Genomic DNA, 18,199 nt, shown 5'->3' on the forward strand with positions numbered 1-18,199 from the left:
TTTGCCCACAAAATACACAGTCAATTCACTTTCCAGTGAAGCACTGGAAGCACTTTGAGTTGTCTCAACAACATGATGAGGTGCGATATCAAATGCAAGGATTATTATTATTATTCCTTCTAGCCTCTTCCTTAATGGAATTCTGCGATGGAATTCCTTCACAGTAGCTGAAAGAAAGCAGAGTTGGAGGAGCCTTAACCTCAAGTCTCTTATGACGCTTTCGAATGGGGTGTAAAATGCACTATTTCTTACTGAAGTTTCTTAATGTGTAAGCACTGAGTCACCACATTTAATGGCATTCAGAAGGGAATTGGATTAATACTTGAACAAAATGATATAGATATATATGGGGAAGGAACAAGGAAATGGGATTAGAGCAGATGTTCCCATGGGGGAGATAACACTTGCATAGACATAAAGGGCTGAATGGTCTCCTTCAGAACTGCAAACACTCTAAGATTCAATGGAAAAACAAAGTTTGGCAAACCCGTCTTGTTTATTGTACAACAGTATAAACATGAACAGCCACTAGCACTTAATGACATTGTACTTAAAATCAGGGACTTGCTTGGAAATATGGCAAAACCCCAGCAAAAAGAATTATATAGTCTGGAGCTGGAGTATATCTGGAAGCTGGAGTATATCTGGAAGCTGGAGTATATCTGGAAGCTGGAGTATATCTGGAAGCTGGAGTATATCTGGAAGCTGGAGTATATCTGGAAGCTGGAGTATATCTGGAAGCTGGAGTATATCTGGAAGCTGGAGTATATCTAGAGTTGGAGGTGCACTTTAGCGAGAATTCTGGATTAAATCTGAGTTTGGTACCATTGTCTGCATTCATGCTGTGTGCTGTGATTAAATCGCCCCTCTACATTTGGTGGGATCTTGTTCAGGAATTAACCTCTCCGAAACAGGAAACGCTTATGTCAACAAAGTCTAATTGTGATAGTTCCTGTGGATTTATTTATCATTTTCCCTTCAGTCACTGCACGCACTTTGCGAGATCCTCGCACAGTGAATACTTACTGCTATTTTGAAATTGATACACAATGTGTTGTCTTATGGGACTTGGAGCAAAGGTTCACATAGGCAAAGTGTAAATCCAAAGGCCATTGATCTTCTGGCCTTGCGGGAAAAGGGTTGTTCGATGCAGTATTGTACTGTGCAGCTCTAGTCTGTACCTTGGGCCTCCCATACTCTTCCCACTGAATGCAAGCACTTAGATTCCTTTCAGAAAACAGCCAGCAGCTTCCAGTCTGACAAACAACTTCAAATTGTCACATTGCACAATTAAACAGAAACTCTGCGTTGAGGAAATGATTTGTTTATCTGAGGCATTAATGCGAGAGATTAATATCACAGAGACTCACTGACCAGTTCCACTGATAGGAAGCAACGCAAGAGGTGAGCCACTATTTGTTGCACTTCTCAAACTTTTGAATAGAATGCATAAAACAAAGCTTGTTAAGGTTTAGCAAATTACACAGTTTCTGGCTTCATAGCCATTGGGATGTTTGAGTAGTACAGTGCATCGGGGGAAACATTTGTGCAGAGCAACTTGGAGTTGGTTCAAGGAACCAACTCCATATATATATACAATTTATTGTTGTTGTGGTTGTTGCTGACAAATTAAAACATCAAACATAATAAGTGTTGTAACCTTGTCAGCTCTTGTCCATTCTGACCATGTTTCTCTGTAGGTATTCATCATGAATGAGAGGCTGATATTCATTCTGGGGACTTTACTTGTGCCCTTGAGCTCCAGTAATGACACACAGGAGCAGTCTGCAACAGACGGTAAGTCATACTGATGTACTGTGTACACATTAATTGGGATACAATAAGGATATCTTGCATTGGTAGGGGGTAGAGTAAAGGGTTACCAGATTGATGACTGGAATAATTACCTGACTTGTTCATATTGGAGAAAGAATGGGGGAAGATCTTATTGAACATCTTAAATGATCTCATCTTGAAATATTTCAATCCGTTCAATAATAATAATAATCATTGTTGCATTTGATACAGCGCCTTATCACGTCATTGTGACGTCTCAAATGCTTCAAAGAATATACTGTAAAGTGGAGTGACTGAAGACACTCCACTTTACAGATAAGCTGCAGACCAATAATATAATTTAACATGGTGAAAATCTCTTAATACGAAGGGGTACGGATTTGAGCTTAGAAAAGGAAAGATTATTTTATAATAATATGAAATATTATTTTAATAATAATAATAAATATTACATTTTAAAATAATCATATTTTATATCATCATAACACGATCGTTACCTGAGATTCAGTTCCTGTTCCATTTTCCCCAATTGGCTATGTTTCTTTTACTCTTCCTCTCTCTCTCCCCCCTTCTCTCTCTCTGTTATTTCACCTCAGGAGTAAATGACCAGCAGATCGAGTTTAAAACCCTCGTTCTCACCTTTAAGTCCTTCCACAGTCTCACCCCTACCCTACCTCTGCAACCTTCTTCAACCCTACCCACCCAGCTACTCCCTTTGCTCAGTGCACCGACCTGCTTCACGTTCCCTGCCCAATTTGCCCCACCATTGGTGGGTGATCTTCTAACCATTCTTCTCCTGAGACTCTCTGAGACTCCGTTTCGAAATGTAGCTCTCTGACCTTGCTTTCGGACGTCGTTTCCCCTCTCCGCCATCCTCAGCTCCCACCCCCAGCTCGGGCGCCAAATAAATGTACATTATATTGCAACAAAAAGCAAAATACCGCAGATGCTGGAAACCTGAAAGGAAACAGGAGTCGCTGGGAACACTCAGCAGGTCAGGCAGCATCTATGGAGAGAGGAAAGCGAGTCAACATTAATACAATATTATATTGTATTGTGTTTCCCTCTTGAAACCCACAATGGTCTCTGCCTCTACCACCGCGTACCCAGTAGAAGTGTTTTTTTTCTAAGCTCTTCTTTCATTATAGTGGCATTGATGGCTTTTGCTTTGCATTCAGGTGTCACAACCCAATATGGCCAGATTGGGACCAACGTCACCCTCTTCTGTAGTTGCGCTGACCGTGATGTCGTGGAATGGAGGCTGAATGACTCAAAAGTGATCGAAACCGACGCCACGCATCTGACGGGCACAAGCCTCACCCTGACCATTGCCACGCTGCCCATGGGAGGCCTGTACAGCTGTCACAGCCAGGACTCAGGCAAAACCTGCAACAGACTCCACCTGATCCTCGGATGTGGGTTTGGAAACAATTGCGTCTTGTATTGACCTCTCCTTAGCGAGTTCTGTGAATTTTAACAGATCAACGTCCCATTAACACGGAGACTCCTGAACCTGTTTCCGCATGTTATATACTATATGTATATACATATACATATATGACTTGCTGTGCGCAATTAGCTGCCACGTTTTACCCACAAAATACACAGTCACTCCGCTTTGCTATTTATTCTATGAAGCACTTTGAGATGTCTCAACAATGTCATAAGGCGCTATATCAAGTGCAAGGATTATTATTATTATGTTTTCCTTGAGTTTTTCCTGTTTTCCTTGTGAATTTTCCATGGATGGAAAATCTTTTATCTTTTTAGGGAAACATTCTCCTGCCCTGGAATACAGGAACTCAATTCACCCATAGATTGTTTCTGACCTGGGGGAAGAATGTGTGTGTGCTTGAGGTAGAACCTTTTGACCTAGTGGTAAACATGTCACTGACTGAGCCTACAAGCTGAAACTTATCAATAGAACTGAAAACTCGTCTTAATCGACACAAGCTTAGAATAAGAGCTGGGTGCAGTGTTGGTGATTAATATTGGTGATGGATGTAATTGCATAGAAAGGTGCTGATGTGATGTCTACTGCTTCTCTGCACCTCAATGTTGAGATTCTCAATCATTGCCTTTTGATCACAGATCCACCTGGAAAACCTCAGGTCACCTGTTGGTCGGCCAGCTACCCACTGAATGTCATCTGCTCCTGGAAACTGGAGAACGAAACCTACCTTCCTACAGAGATCAGTGCCACCTACAGGTAAAGGAACATCATGGCCAATATGAAGTCATAAGGTTATGGTTTGAGGCCCCTTGTCCTTTAACATATTGGTTAGAGCACTCGCCTTGCAAGCGAGAGAAACCGGGTTCGATTCCTAGACAGGGTGAAACCTTAGGCTTAGTCGTGAAACCTCACGACTGTTTGTGGGACGCTGCTGTGAGCAATTGGCTCCCGCATTTTACCCACAAAAATATACAGTCAATTCACTGTACAGTATATTCTGCGAAGCGCTTTGAGACATCTAGAAGACGTGCTAATGCGCTATATCAAACGCAAGGATTATTATTATTAGGCAAGTTACCATACTCCACATGCCTCTGTTTACCTAGCAGTAAATAACAACCTGGTTGCTAGTTGATTGGCGGATTACTTTATGGGGGTAATAGTCCCTTCAAAAAATAAATAAACAATTAAATAAATAATAGTTTGGTCACTCAATCCACACCGTATCTCTATTGGTTTGGTCAGTGCTTTGGAGCACCGACGCCGCAGCTTTAAAGCAATTGTCGCATCCCCTTAGAGAGAATAACTTGTGTTTTGTTCTTGTGTCAGTTGGTTGCACTCTCACTGCTGAGACAGAAGGTTGTGGGTTCAAGCCCCAAGTTGGGACATTGAACTCGTATAGTCCAGTGCAGGGCTGGGTGTGTGCTGCAGTGTTGGAAGGTGTAGTCCTTTGGATGACATGTTGGACATTAAAAGATAATAATAATAATAATAATCCTTGCATTTGATATACTGCCTTATCACGTCAACGAGATGTCTCAAAGCGCTTCACAGAATATACTCTAAAGTGAATTGACTGTATATTTTGTGAACGAAATGCGCACAAATTATAGTCAATTCACTTTACAGTGTAAGATCTCATGGTTCCTCAAAAAGAGAATGTCCTGGCCAACAATCCCCCAGATAAAATTGCCCATTCACTTCACGCTGCTTGCGAGATATTGCTGTCTGCAATTTGGCTACGAAATACACAGTGGTACATTTTACAGTGTATATCCAGTGAAGCGCTTTGAGACGTCCTGATGTGATGGCTGTTAATGTAAAGATTTTTTTAAAAAAGGTATGGCATCGGAGAAACGAAGGAGTGTTCGAGGAACGCCACTGGGGACAATAGCTGCATAATCACCAACATGAGCTTGTTCTCACACAGTCCCTACACAGTCACCGTGACGGCTGTTAATCCATTGGGAATCAGATCCGCCATCAAATCCTTCCTTCTGGAGAAAATAAGTAAGCAAAACACATCATCCTTTGTCCCAGCCTGAACCTCTTTCAAGTGTCTACTCGGGCGCTGATCACATTGATGTCTTTTTGGATAAGTGCAGACATGTTAACCGATGGGGCCAATTCAGTGCAGTTGGTCAGGAGCAGGCACTGATGGGAGCCAAAGCAGGAGAGCCTCGGTCTGGTTGACGTTATGCTGTTGAAAGTTAGAACTCATCCAGGACTTGTTAGGTGGTTGATAAGGACAGCAGTGGTCCTGGAATTGAGGGTACAGGCAGAGCGATAGAGTAGGGCATCATCCGTATACATAGACACAGATATAATATCCTGTACAATAAGCTGGGAGATATCACTTTTTGTACTTGCAAAGGGCAGTAGGGATCTTTGGTCCTGGTTTGTTTTAGCAGTAACGTAATTCGACTCCCAACCAACAATGACAAATTATTAATAATAATAATAATAATCCTTGTATTTGATACAGCGCCTTATCACGTCTTCGAGACATCTCAAAGCGCTTCACAGAATATACTGTAAAGTGAATTGACTGTGTATTTCGTGAGCAAACATCATTTTTGGACTCACGAAGGGCAGTGTAGAACTACATTTGGATCGTTCCTTTTATGTCGGGAGGATGTCCCAAGACGCTGGAAACTTGCCAATGCGCACCCCCACCCCAACATGTTTTTCCTTCGCAAACTTTCCGATGGTTTTCTTTCTTATTTGCAGTCAAGCCAGACCCGCCAATGGACGTCACAGTCTCTCCAATACCCAACGAGCCAAAGAAGTTGCTGTTGCGGTGGAAGCCCCCGGTCACATGGCCCAATCCGGAAGTTTTCGTGTTGACGTACATCGTACACTTCCGTCAGGAAGGTTCCAGACGAGAGAGAGTGGCAAGTCAAGGGCTTTTTTTCCCCCCCTTTCTACCCATTCACTGTACGGTCAAAGTGACCTCTGTAAATCCATTGGGATTCAATTCCACTATCAATAATAATCCTTGCATTTGCATTTGATATTCAAGACGTGGGCTTTTGTGCTATATAGTATGCGATGTGAGTCCTTCTAGTTCCTACTGTCTAGTGCCCTTCTCTGTTGTCCCAGAGGCCTAGAACTGTATGAAAATTAATGAATAATAATATAACAATGAATATTAATCCTTGCATTTGAGATAGCGCCTCATCACGTCGTCGAGACATTTCAAAGCACTCCCCAAAATATACTGTAAAGTGGAGTAATTATATTTTCTGGACGAAATTCATCAGCCAATTTGCGCGCAGCAGTGTCCCGTAAACAGCCACGGAGTGAGTGACCAATTTTATTTGGGGGATTGTTGGCCAGGACACCGGGAGAGAGAAACTCCCACCTCCTTTCGAATAATCCCACGCACGGAATTTTTAATGTCCACCTGAACAGGCACACGGGACCTTGTTTTAACATATTGCCTCCTTTTTACGTCCACAGACTGAGGTCGATGATCAGACCAGCTACACCCTGAACGGACTGCGATCCAAAGCTCTGTACTTTGTGAAAGTTGCAGCAAGGGATGTACTGAACAACGGGGAACCCAGTGCCTGGAGCAGCACTAAATCTGCCCGACTCTGGTCTAGTTAAACAAGACCTTGGACCTGTAATTGAGGGTAGAGGCAGAGCGATAGAGTAGGGGACAAACCCTAACATTGCCAACTTTAATCCCAGCAGTAAAGGAAATAATAATAATAATCCTTACATTTAATATAGCGCCTTATCACGTCTTCTATAATATAATAACATAACAATGAATATTAATCCTTGCATTTGAGATAGCGCCTCATCAAGTCGTCGAGACATTTCAAAGCACTCCCCAAGATATACTGTAAAGTGGAGTGATTATATTTTCTGGACGAAACTCGTCAGCCAAATTGCACACAGCAGTGTCCCGTAAACAGCCACGGAGTGAGTGACCAATTTTATTGGGGGGATTGTAGGCCAGGACACCAGGAGAGAGAAAACTCCCATCTCTTTTCGAATAATCCTCGCTCGCCCCACTATCGGTGGGAGGTCTTCCGCCACTCTGCACCCACCCTCTGGAACTCCATCCCACAGTCCCTCCATCTCGCCCCCTCCCTCGCATCTTCAAGACCCACCCCAAGACCCTCCTCTTCGACCGTACTTTTGATCTCCCCGCTTCCTCCCCTGCCCTCCCCCCTCCCCCACCACGACCCTCAGCTCGGGTCCGTAACTCTGTCTGTGCAGCGCATTGGGACGTCCTTCCGAAAAGAGCTATACAAATGGAATTTTTGTTGCTGTTGTTCTAAACGTCTCAAAGCGCTTCACAGAATATACTTAAAAGTGAATTGATTGCATATTTTGTGTCCCGCAAACAGTCGTGGATTGAGTGACCGAATTATTATTATTAATAACACTGTAATACCATTCTATTCACAAGAACCCAGCAATCATATGTTACTTTTATTATGTATCATCTTTTTCTCTCCTTGTATCAAAGATAAATTGTTTTTATAAAAATCACTTTTGCCTTGTGTCAGTAATTGCAGGAATAGATACAATTATTGATTATGAGCAGATCTCAGTGATTGATTATTTACACCTTTAAATGAAGCCTATCTCTTTCTGAATAATGTCAGATTAATATCTCATCCATTAGACAGCACATCCAGTGCAGTGCTTTCCCATTGCCTGAGCCAAGACTATGAGACCATAAGAGATAACAAGGTCAGTTTGGATGAAGGAGGCTCTTTGCCCCATCCAATCCCATCCCTCCAGAATATCCAATCTACTTTCTTCCCATTACGGCTTTGAGCTGTTTGGTAAATGAGTCCCAGTGTCCTGGCCTCAACCTCCCTTCCTAGCCACCTGTTCGAGTCGTTAATTACTCTCTGGGTAAAGAAAAACATCCTGGTGTTTGTCTTCAATTGCCTTCTGCAACTCTAAACCTGTGTCCTTTTGTTCTGCTATCTCAGTGCATTGAAAGAATTGTTCTGCATTTACTTTCTTAATCCCATTTAATAATAATTATAATCCTTTCATCTGATATAGCACCTTATCATGTCTTTGAGACGTCTCAAAGCCCTTCACAGAATATACTATAAAGTGAATTGACTGTATATTTTGTGGACGAAACGTAGCAGCTATTTGTGCACAGATAAGATGAAAACCTTATATACCCGAATAAATTCCCCTCTGAGGGATCTCTTATCTGAGACTGACTATCTTATGTAAGCATTGCTCACTACTCGTTCCTCTTAACCTGGAGATCATCCTTGTTGCTCATCTAAGCACTGTCTCTAGGACCTGGATAGCTCCTTTATAAAAATAAATGTGTCTTTCTCTGGGGACTGAACACATTAGAGTGAACGCACTGTGCAGAAATGGATGGAATCGTGCAGTTTCATTTCAGTGACTTTTATTATTTGGAACGTTTGCCATTAGAATGTTTACTGAGGTTTACAAAACAGAGTCAAAGAACCCAAACCAAATATCTAAATGAAGAAAGAAAATTAAAAACACCCCCCAACACACACACACAGAACACAAAGCCATGTCCAGTGGATACTCCCTAAACAGTCAAAACATCTAAAACAGGAATTGCTTCCAAAAAGCTGCTTTATTGCGTTGTTCTTGGCCTACTCTGAAACTTTGTTCGTGTTGTAATCAGAAGCCTGATGTTTCTCATGTACTTAGGCTTAAGACCATTTCTCCTAAGGTTAAAAATCTCGCAGAATTATGGAACATTCTTAAATTCACGCTCAACGCAGAATCCGTTTTTCCACAATTCTTAAAAAAAATCTAATAAATCTAAAACTAAATCATGTACATTTCCTCAATTTTGAACCATCTTAAAATTAAGGATAAAACTGTCTCAAAGGCTATGACTAAGTGGATTTGGCGCCAATAGGTTTGGTAACTACAGAAAATAAGCTTTCAACTGAAGCCTGAATTTAAGACTGTTTTCCAAACATCCCCCTAAATCTTACATTTTAAGGTTAACACTCTTAAACCTGAGAACACGAGATATTAGGCTCCTGATTTTTCTCCTGAAGTGTCTAATGAATTTGTTGTCCTATTCAGGGCATGAGAGGATGAGAGGTAGCTATTGTGAGGTAGTAAAGGCATCGACAGGGATAAAAAGATTGACCCATGAACACTACACAAACGGTTGACATCTCTGCCCCACTGTATTGCAATGAACACAATCGGTGAATGGGTGAGTTGTTAAAGCTGCCAAGAACCGTCTTCTGAAACCATCAACACTTAGATTTCAGGATACATGGGATAGCTGGCGATGGCGCAGTGATTGTTCCTGTCCTTTGCCATCCGAATATAGCCGTTGTTTCCCCAAAACACTCCCCAACTGCAACAGGATTAGAAAAAAAGAAGCATTAAGCATCGAACGAGAAGAGGGTATAATTTGGCCTGTAATGGACTTGCGGTGGAGAGTCAATTTCTTTGGAGACCAAAGATGAGACTCACAACCCTGGTGTCCCTCCTGAAAATGCCATTTACAGTCTTTTCCTCCAGTATGGCCAGGGAATCTTTAATGTCCATTGAGGTACAGGCACATTGAGGTCCTTGGTTTAATGTCTCATCCAAAGCATGGCACCTTCAGCAGCTATGTCCCAAGATTGTATTGCAGTGTCAGTCTAGGCTATGAGCTCAAAGTCCTGACCAATGTGGGGCTTGAACCCACAACCTTCTAATGCAGAGGCGAGAGTGCTACCAACAGAGCCAGACTGGAGATTGTCTTATAGGTGGAATTTGGGGCCATTCCCAGGTGTGCAGAGACAAAACCTACCTGTTCTTAACATTCCAGTAGTTCTGCCCTCCCTGAACTCCGTACCCAACCACAAGGACAGCATGATTGTACTTATTGCTCTTACACTCCACATCGTAATAAACACCTGGAACGCAGAGGAGAACAAGAAGGAAACATTGAAAGGTTCATCTCGCGATGGCGACCCTATTAGAGAATTCCATAAGGAGAGCATCATATTAATGACGCCAGGAGGAAGTCTCTGAGTACTTCAGTCAGTTACTGTGAAGTGCAGTGACAGCCAGTGGGTTTTCTAGGTGAACTACATGATTTTCATTTCGAAATGAAATTCACGAATGCTTCAACTCTGAAAAACGTTTGTAGTCGGGTAAAATCTGAGCTGATCTGTCGAAGCTAAACAAAGCACAAAGTGTGTCCTTTACCTGAGCTGTAAAACTGGAATGAAGCCAAACTGGCGTCAATGACCACAGCAATGGGCCCGATCTCGGCCACTGCTTTAGCCAAGGCTGCCTCATTACCAAATGGAAGCACTTTGAATCCTGAGATAGACGTCACTTTGTTGGAACCATCATAGTTACAGGTGCTGTGCTCCTGTGGTAATGGAAGGCAAGGAGGGAGAAATGTGGTCAAATGTTGTTATACAGGCAACACGGCAACTAACCTGCACTTAAAATAATGAAGGGATTCGACAGAATAGATACAGAGAAAATATTTCTTCTAGTGGGGGAATCCAGAACAAGGGGGCATAATCTTAACGCTAGAGCTAGGCCATTTAGGAGTGAAATTAGGAGGCAGTTTTTCACCCAAAAGGTAGTGGAAATCTGGAACTCTCCCCCAAACGGCTGTGGATGCTGGATGCATTCACATTCTCAAGGCTGAGGTGGATAGATATTTGTTAGGTCAGGGTATCAAGGAATATGGGGCAAGAGCGGTTAATTGGAGTTGAGGTCCGGATCAGCCGTGATCTTATAGAATGGCAGAACAGGCTCAAGGGCCTGAATGGCCTCTTCCTATTCTTATGTCTCTACTGCGAACAACAGTGTGTTGAATAGACAGCTTTAATTTTGAGGTGGAGATGGGTGGGTGGGTGAGGGGGTGGGGGGAAGTTACATTTGGATGAGGAGGGATAAATCAGGATAACTAGGGAGAAAGATTCATGTTTCTTTAACAAGTGACAGGAAAAAAACAATTCAAAGTTGAGACGGAAATCACCAATTTGCCAAATTCTGGACGTTCTGAAAAGTTACATCAATCTAGACCCCGCTGGATTTTCTCCCCCTCTGTGCTTAAAGCATGCGCCCCTCCAGGGAGAAAGAACGCACATTCCGTCCCAGACACGCAGAAAATGCATATTTGTAAATGCACAATACAAATACTAAACAATAATAATAATAAATAAAATATTAGTAAATAATAAAATATCCATTTATTAATAAATGCTAAAAGGGCACATACATAGGTGGAACCCTGTGTACTCTGAAGCATGGTCGTGGGTTTCCGCATGTGTCAGTCTCCCAGTGCAACCACAAGGAACAGTGTGAGTCGCTGACTAGCACGAGCTAAATTTGAGAATGCAGATGTACCTTTGCGATATAGGGATAGGTGGCGGTGGCTTCAATTCCCCTGTTGTCCTTGATGTACTGATAGGCCTGTGAGGGCCAGCCACCGTTGCACCCATTAGACCCGTAACCCCTCGAACAGTCCACCAGGTTCTGCTCACTCAGTGAGATCAGTTTGCCGGTCTTCTTAAACAGTTGTCCTTCCAGTGAGCCCGTCACACTGAAAGCCCAGCAGCTGCTGCATGGACCCTGGTGAGAGGAGAGGTTTTCAATAAACATGAACAACAATTAAAACAACCATTAAAACGTGCGCCGCATTTTGCCCCCAAAATACACAGTCAGCCCACTTTACAGTATAATGTGAAGTGCTTTGACATGTCTTAACGACGTGATAAGGCACTATATCAAATGCAAGGATTATTATTATTATTATTATTAATAGGGCCGAGCAATCTCTAATACCCAGCTCAACAGACAGACCCTGGTTTAACATCTCTTCTGAATGATGGCACCTCTGACAATGCAATGCACTCCATCCAACACTGTAGTGAAATGTCAGCCTGGACTGTGCGCTCAGGGGAGCGATAGAGGCCGGATTAACAATGTGGGTACCTGGTATTTTACTTCGGTGACATAACCAGCTGAGGTCCAGCAGACGCCCTGGGGCAGGGCACCGATCTCTTCTCCTGTGATGTTCCACGTCTGGTTCACTTTGTCACTCACATTTTCGAAGTCCTGGTTGGCCAAGAGCTGCCCAAACTCCAACGCAGTCTGAGGATAAATAAACACATTCGAACGGATATTTCCACTCCACAACTTACTGCACTTTGCATCACTGTGCCCACAATAAACCTCTGGTATGTCAATTGATCAGGAAAAAGAGTCGGTGGGGGTGGGGGAGGGTGTGGAGGAGGGGAGAGAGTCAACTTTGGTTCCAAAAGATATTATGGCCATTTTGCTCAGTCGGTCTCCAGCCTGTGAAATCCACAACATATACTGCAATAAACATATTTTATGTATCTTATCTATGACAATAATACCATCACTCACCCAGTCTCCAAAGTGATTCATGGCCATTTTGAACGTATGGTTGCTATCTCTGTGCTTGGCATTGTGAGCTTCTATCTTCTTATTGTTCTCCCACCAGATGGTTCTCCTGATGATCTCCTGTGACTGAAGACAGGAAAGTAATGGGTTGTTGCAGTGTTGATGTAGCGAGATGTCCACAGTCTCATATTACTGTCACTTTTGCTCAAATCTACATGTGGGGAAACTTGTCTCTGGGACCTTTTCATTTCAACTCGGGTAGATGGGATGACAGTTTCTGTCTGTTAACTCTAAACCTCAACTGGACAGGAAATGTGTGTAGGCAGACTCAACCCAGTACCTAGTGGATTGTAGAATAATGGAAATCTATAGCCCAGAATGGAACTGATCACTGAGCCCATCATGTGGAGTCCTGTAGCTCAGTGGTTAGAGCACTCGCTTTGCAAGCGAGAGACCTGAGTTCAATTCCAGGCAGAGGGCGAAACCTTGGGCAAGTTTCCTTACTCCACGTAGAGCCTAATAATAATCCCTCCAAAAACCCAAAACAATAATAAAATTGGTAATTTTCAATCTACGACTGTTTGTGGCACATTGCTGTGCGCAATTGGCTGCCGCGTTCGCCCACAAATATACAGTCAATTCACTTTACAGTGTGTTCTGTGAAGCGCTTTGGGACGTCCTCCCGACGTAAAAAGTGTTATATCAAATGCAAGTATTATTATTATTATTATAGCTGTAGTGGTGACAGGAGTCACATGGATTCCTGTTTGGTTCAGAGTAAGGAGGAGGAGTCTAGTTCGACATCCTCACCTGACCAGGGAATGACTGAAGCTGACACCAGGTGCCTAACATGGGATAATTTACATCGCCCAATGCTAGCATCTCGTGTCATACAACACAGCAGTTCATAATCTAACAAGAATACTGTAATTATGAATGGGATTGAGTGGGATCGTGGGTTAAATCACTGTCCTTTCACCTCTGGGACCTGGGTTTGAATCCTAGCCGGACCCTTGGTTGGAGATTTCCTCTTTCTCTCTCATTCTCCCTCCCTCCCTGCTCCTCTCTCTATCGTTCTCTCTCTGTCTCATTCTCTCTGTATCCATCTCTCTCTCTCCCACTTTTTCCTATACATCTCTCTCTCTTTCTCACTCTGTGTTTCAATATCTCTCAGGCTCTATCATTCTCTGTCTCTATCTTTCTCTGTCTCTATCCATCTGTGAGAAAGGAGCACAGAGCTTGTTACTGGTGGAAAAGCTGGATAATAATAATTTTGCTAAAGTTGGGTATCATTCAAAATATGCAACATGTGCTAACCTTTCTCTGAAAGCTGAAATGTTAAGAAATTATATTCAGATGCCAAACAGGATTAGGATGAGCCGCAGTGTCAATGACTGGCGCAGGTTTAGACATTAAAATACATTTAGCAACTGTAATATTTGAAGGTAGGAGATTTACTGCATTGAATTTCGCTGGGTCTGTGCTTTTAAGTCCCCCACCCCCCCCACCCCCCCACCCAAACTCTTACCAGACTGTAGTAGTTCTTCCCATGGGTGGCCTTCCAAACTTCCCATTCTTCATCTGAGCCTGGGATGATTGCAGCGGTAGAGACTGTGATCAAAAGGCAGGTCGCAAACAGGGAAAGCTCCATCGTGTGATACCTGCAGGTGAACAGAAGGTGAAAGCTCAGGTCAACTCCATCTCCAGATCACAGAGCCATCAGGTGGAAGACATTCTTTGATGGTCCAACAATAAATCGAACCGGTTATCACAGAGTTCAACGGTTTTGATCAAATAATATCTGACAGAACATCGATAAAGCTCAGAAGAAACCAGTCAACTCACCTTCCAAAGACGATGTATTCTAAGGTTAAGCGAGCCTGAGTGTGAGTAGTGCTTTGGTTAGTGTTAGCGACTTTTATACTCTTCCAAGGTAGGATAAAGACTACCCATGAAAATGTCCTAAACCCGTTAATTATCCAATAACAACTTTAATTTTCACCTCGTAACTTTCGCTGGGTTCCACCCAACAATCTAACATGTCCTTGGGGTACGTTTCCCAACACTCCGATCCATTAATTGACCCAAATGATGAGTTTTGAAACAAGTACTTCAGATTGCGCCCTTCCTAAAATCATCAATTGTAACTTGGTGGCACGGCCTGTCGATGTAACGCTTAAGAAAATACACTCCGTGAAACGTCCGGTTTGCTGGTGTTTGGAATAACTGCACAATCTTTTATCTCTCACACTGTGCCTGAAATGGCAGATTATTTTGAGTGTTAGAAGGTACAAAATGCAGAGTTGCTCCACTTTAATGTGAACCCTGTGAGGCGTTCTGAGATGTGTTCCTGACAACAATTGCAAGGATTATCATTATTAATACCCAGGGAGTATGGCCATCACTTGCATTGATACTCCATCTTCCACGCAAACAGAAAGGTCTCAAAATGTTCTTTGCAAATAGAAGTGAAGGTTTTGACTGGAATTTTCCACCAGATTTATTTAAAACGTTACTTTTTGATATAAAAAAATGGTTTTGCTGTTTTAATGACTGCTGATTTTTACCCCATACCTCCTATGCTTAATTGTCTTTGAGTGATTACAAGCGAGGAAGACTGCAGCAAATTGCAAATTAGGGAGAACATGAGCTGGAAATGTGAAGGTTAAAGGGCTTGTTCTAAGGAACTACTAACTGGAAGTGATTAAGAGTCACCCAATTACCAATTACTGCTGTGAACCGGGACCTTCCTTTCACTTGCTGCTGTTGACATTGCAGATGTGCCCCATGTCTATTGTTTCTGAGCTTTATTACTTGGTTATCTTCTTGAGAGTGAATTGTTTTCTCTGAGGAGTGAGCTGCCTGCTTTATTTTATGCCTTTAGGTCAAGATTTATCGATAATTTCTCTCCACCTGTCATCCATCTTTCTCCCTTTCTCTCTCTCGCTCTGTGCTTTTCTTTCTCTCTTTCATTTTCTCTTTCATTCTCTCTTTCATCTCACATCGCACGACTCTTCAGGGACCTTTTAATGAAATCATCATCTTCAGTCTTCAATTTTCCATCTTCCACTTTTCACCTTCACCCTTGCACCACCTTGATCCCTGGCATCTTCAATCCTACACTGAGATCTACCAACGGAGAACAATAATAATAATCCTTGCATTTGATGCAGCGCCTTATCACATTGTTGAGACGTCTCAAAGCACTTCACAGAATATATTGCAAAGTGGATTGACTGTGCATTTTGTGGGCGAAAGGTGGCAGCAAATTACGCACAGCAGTGTCCCACATACAGTCGTGGATTGAGTGACCAATTTTTTTTATTGGCAGGATTATTCCCCCCGGAAAGCAATCCGACAAATGATTAACAATCAGGTTCCTTCTTACTGTAGGTAAACAGAGGCGTGTGGAATAAGGAAAGGTGTTGCCTTGCCTGGGAATTGTATCCGTGTCCTCTAGCTTGCGAGGCGAGCGAGCTAACTATGAGACTCCACAATACAGTATTGTGGCTTTCACGTGACCATACAGTGAAGAAAGACTGCATATTCATAATCACTGCAATGCCCTTCCATGTCGGTTCTGCCGTTGTTTGGACGGGACAATAAACCAACGTTCCTTCTGTCTGTTGAGGTGGACGTCAAAGATCCAGTGGCACAATTTAAAAACAGAAAGGAGTTTCTCCCCAAATAAAATTGCTCATTCACTTTGTGGCTGTTTTGGGACATTGCTGTACTCAATATCTCTTGGTTTGCATTTGCCTACAAAATACGTAGTACAGTGAATCATTTGAAGGACTCTGAGACATTTGGATGACATGATAAGGTACAATATCAAATGCGAGGATGATTATTATTATAACATTGAACAAAGGTGGAGCCAGAGGGCAGCTCTGAGGAGGTCACATTGGACTAATTCTAACCTTGGTATCTGAGAACAATATATAGTCGCTGCTAGAAAATATCCCAAGGGATGTATCAGAACATTCAGAGAATAAACTCCCAATGACTTTGCCTTTCCCACACTAAGCCGGGACTCACTGTCCCCCTCATTAATCTGGGTTCTGAGTTAATCCTTTAATTCCCTTCCACTTCAATGTTAGTCTTTATCCTGTTCTCTTTGCAAAGTATCCTCAGTTGAAGTGACGCTAATATAATCCTTCCTTTCATATGCCGCCTGAACAGGCAGGACGTGCCAAAGTGCAGGATTTACTTTGAAGTGGAGTGACTGTGTATTTATTGGCGAAACTTTATGTTTGCAACATTATTCATAAATTGGGGAGGGGGGAAGGGAATATTTCAATGCCGCTCCTTAAATAAGTGGAATGTGTTTAGGAATATTACCATTTTGACCTGATATTTGCTATGTTTGATATGGAATGGTGTTGGCAACAGAATGCTTCTCACAGAGCGTTACTTTGAAGTGCAGCGACTGTTATTCCTGGCAAGCACCTTCATCTTGCTAAGGATAAATTAGGGCATTTATGAAATGCTTTGCTTTGCAACGTCGCTTCCAATTTTCGCCCAGATAGATTGTGTGTGGGCTCAGAGAGAAGATAAATGTCAAATGTTGGCTCTGCCTACACTGCTCTGCATTCTGGTAACATCTGGGGTATTTACTGTCAGTGGCTAATCGAACTCTTGCAACTCTAGCAAAATGATAAGTCCAATTTTTAGCCATCGTTACTAAATCCATTTAAGTCCAGAACAGTTTTGAGTGCCTTATGTCAACATAAAATGGACTGTATTTCCGTCTTTTTTTCTAGCAGTTTGGTGCTATATTTTGTCCACTCGGTGTCGCCAAAGTGCTGTCTTTCACCTATTGCTGCAGAGTTACAATACCAATCCTTGCATTTGATACAGCGCCTTTCACCTCCATCTCAAAGCACTTTTGCAGGATATGCTGCAAAATGTAGTGACTGTATGTTTTTCTTGCCGACTTATGTGTTCCACATATGTATGGAAATTTCCATAAATTGGGATTGGAGTGCGCACTCTCTACCCACTGGCACGCACACCCTGATCACCCAATTCCGGAGGGTATTAGGCGCAGGTTGGCAATAGCCAAGGCTTGGTGGCATCAGAGTGTGCGTTGGGGGTAACTGCTGGAGCCTAACCAGCTAAAACTGTATAGCTTTGCCATTGAGAGCACTGTCTGGCAATCTTATCATGAATTACCATGGCAGAAAACTGGCAAGATTCCCGCTGCTTGTCCAGCTAGGACCACACCACCTGTTCGGGCTATGTAATTGTATATTTTATGAGTGGATATTTTGTCACCCAAACCTCAAACCTTCACCTGAGGTTGGAGAACGTAGAAGAAATAAATAAGCGCCTAATTTCTGGCAATGAAATAGTTACATTAAGAGGTATCTTAAGCGGAAGAAGGACAGGGACTCCTTCTGTTTCTGAGAGGTAAAAGGATTTGAAAGTCATGCAAGTGATTGAAACGCAATCTGACGTCTGTTACATTGATGCAAAGGAATTTTGCTGGCTCAGGCCTGGAGAAGATAAATTTAGTGGAGTCAGTCCAACAATTAATCGGAAACTACCTGTAATATCCGAACCCATAAA

The 18,199-nt window shown here is 42.6% G+C and overlaps 2 protein-coding genes across 2 annotated transcripts; one reads left to right on the forward strand and one right to left on the reverse strand.

Moving 5' to 3' along the window:
• The first annotated feature begins 1,245 nt into the window (after window positions 1-1,245).
• LOC103183575 (interleukin-27 subunit beta) lies at window positions 1,246-6,999 on the forward strand. The gene is made up of 7 exons (XM_007901143.2): window positions 1,246-1,404; window positions 1,701-1,797; window positions 2,976-3,212; window positions 3,889-4,006; window positions 5,091-5,260; window positions 5,981-6,144; window positions 6,713-6,999. Exons 2-7 carry the CDS (start codon window positions 1,710-1,712, stop codon window positions 6,860-6,862), a joined length of 927 nt encoding a protein of 308 aa, XP_007899334.2. The 5' UTR covers window positions 1,246-1,404; window positions 1,701-1,709; the 3' UTR covers window positions 6,863-6,999.
• Window positions 7,000-9,133: 2,134 nt separating this feature from the next.
• On the reverse strand, window positions 9,134-14,503 carry LOC103183526 (procathepsin L-like). Its single transcript, XM_007901072.2, has 8 exons — window positions 14,474-14,503; window positions 14,157-14,289; window positions 12,632-12,754; window positions 12,194-12,352; window positions 11,606-11,830; window positions 10,445-10,613; window positions 10,044-10,149; window positions 9,134-9,602 (listed from the first exon to the last, which is right to left on the reverse strand). Exons 2-8 carry the CDS (start codon window positions 14,277-14,279, stop codon window positions 9,503-9,505), a joined length of 1,005 nt encoding a protein of 334 aa, XP_007899263.2. The 5' UTR covers window positions 14,280-14,289; window positions 14,474-14,503; the 3' UTR covers window positions 9,134-9,502.
• Window positions 14,504-18,199: the final 3,696 nt, after the last annotated feature.

The sequence above is a fragment of the Callorhinchus milii genome, unplaced genomic scaffold, assembly GCF_018977255.1.
Source record: "Callorhinchus milii isolate IMCB2004 unplaced genomic scaffold, IMCB_Cmil_1.0 Scaffold21, whole genome shotgun sequence".
Taxonomy (NCBI): domain Eukaryota; kingdom Metazoa; phylum Chordata; class Chondrichthyes; order Chimaeriformes; family Callorhinchidae; genus Callorhinchus; species Callorhinchus milii.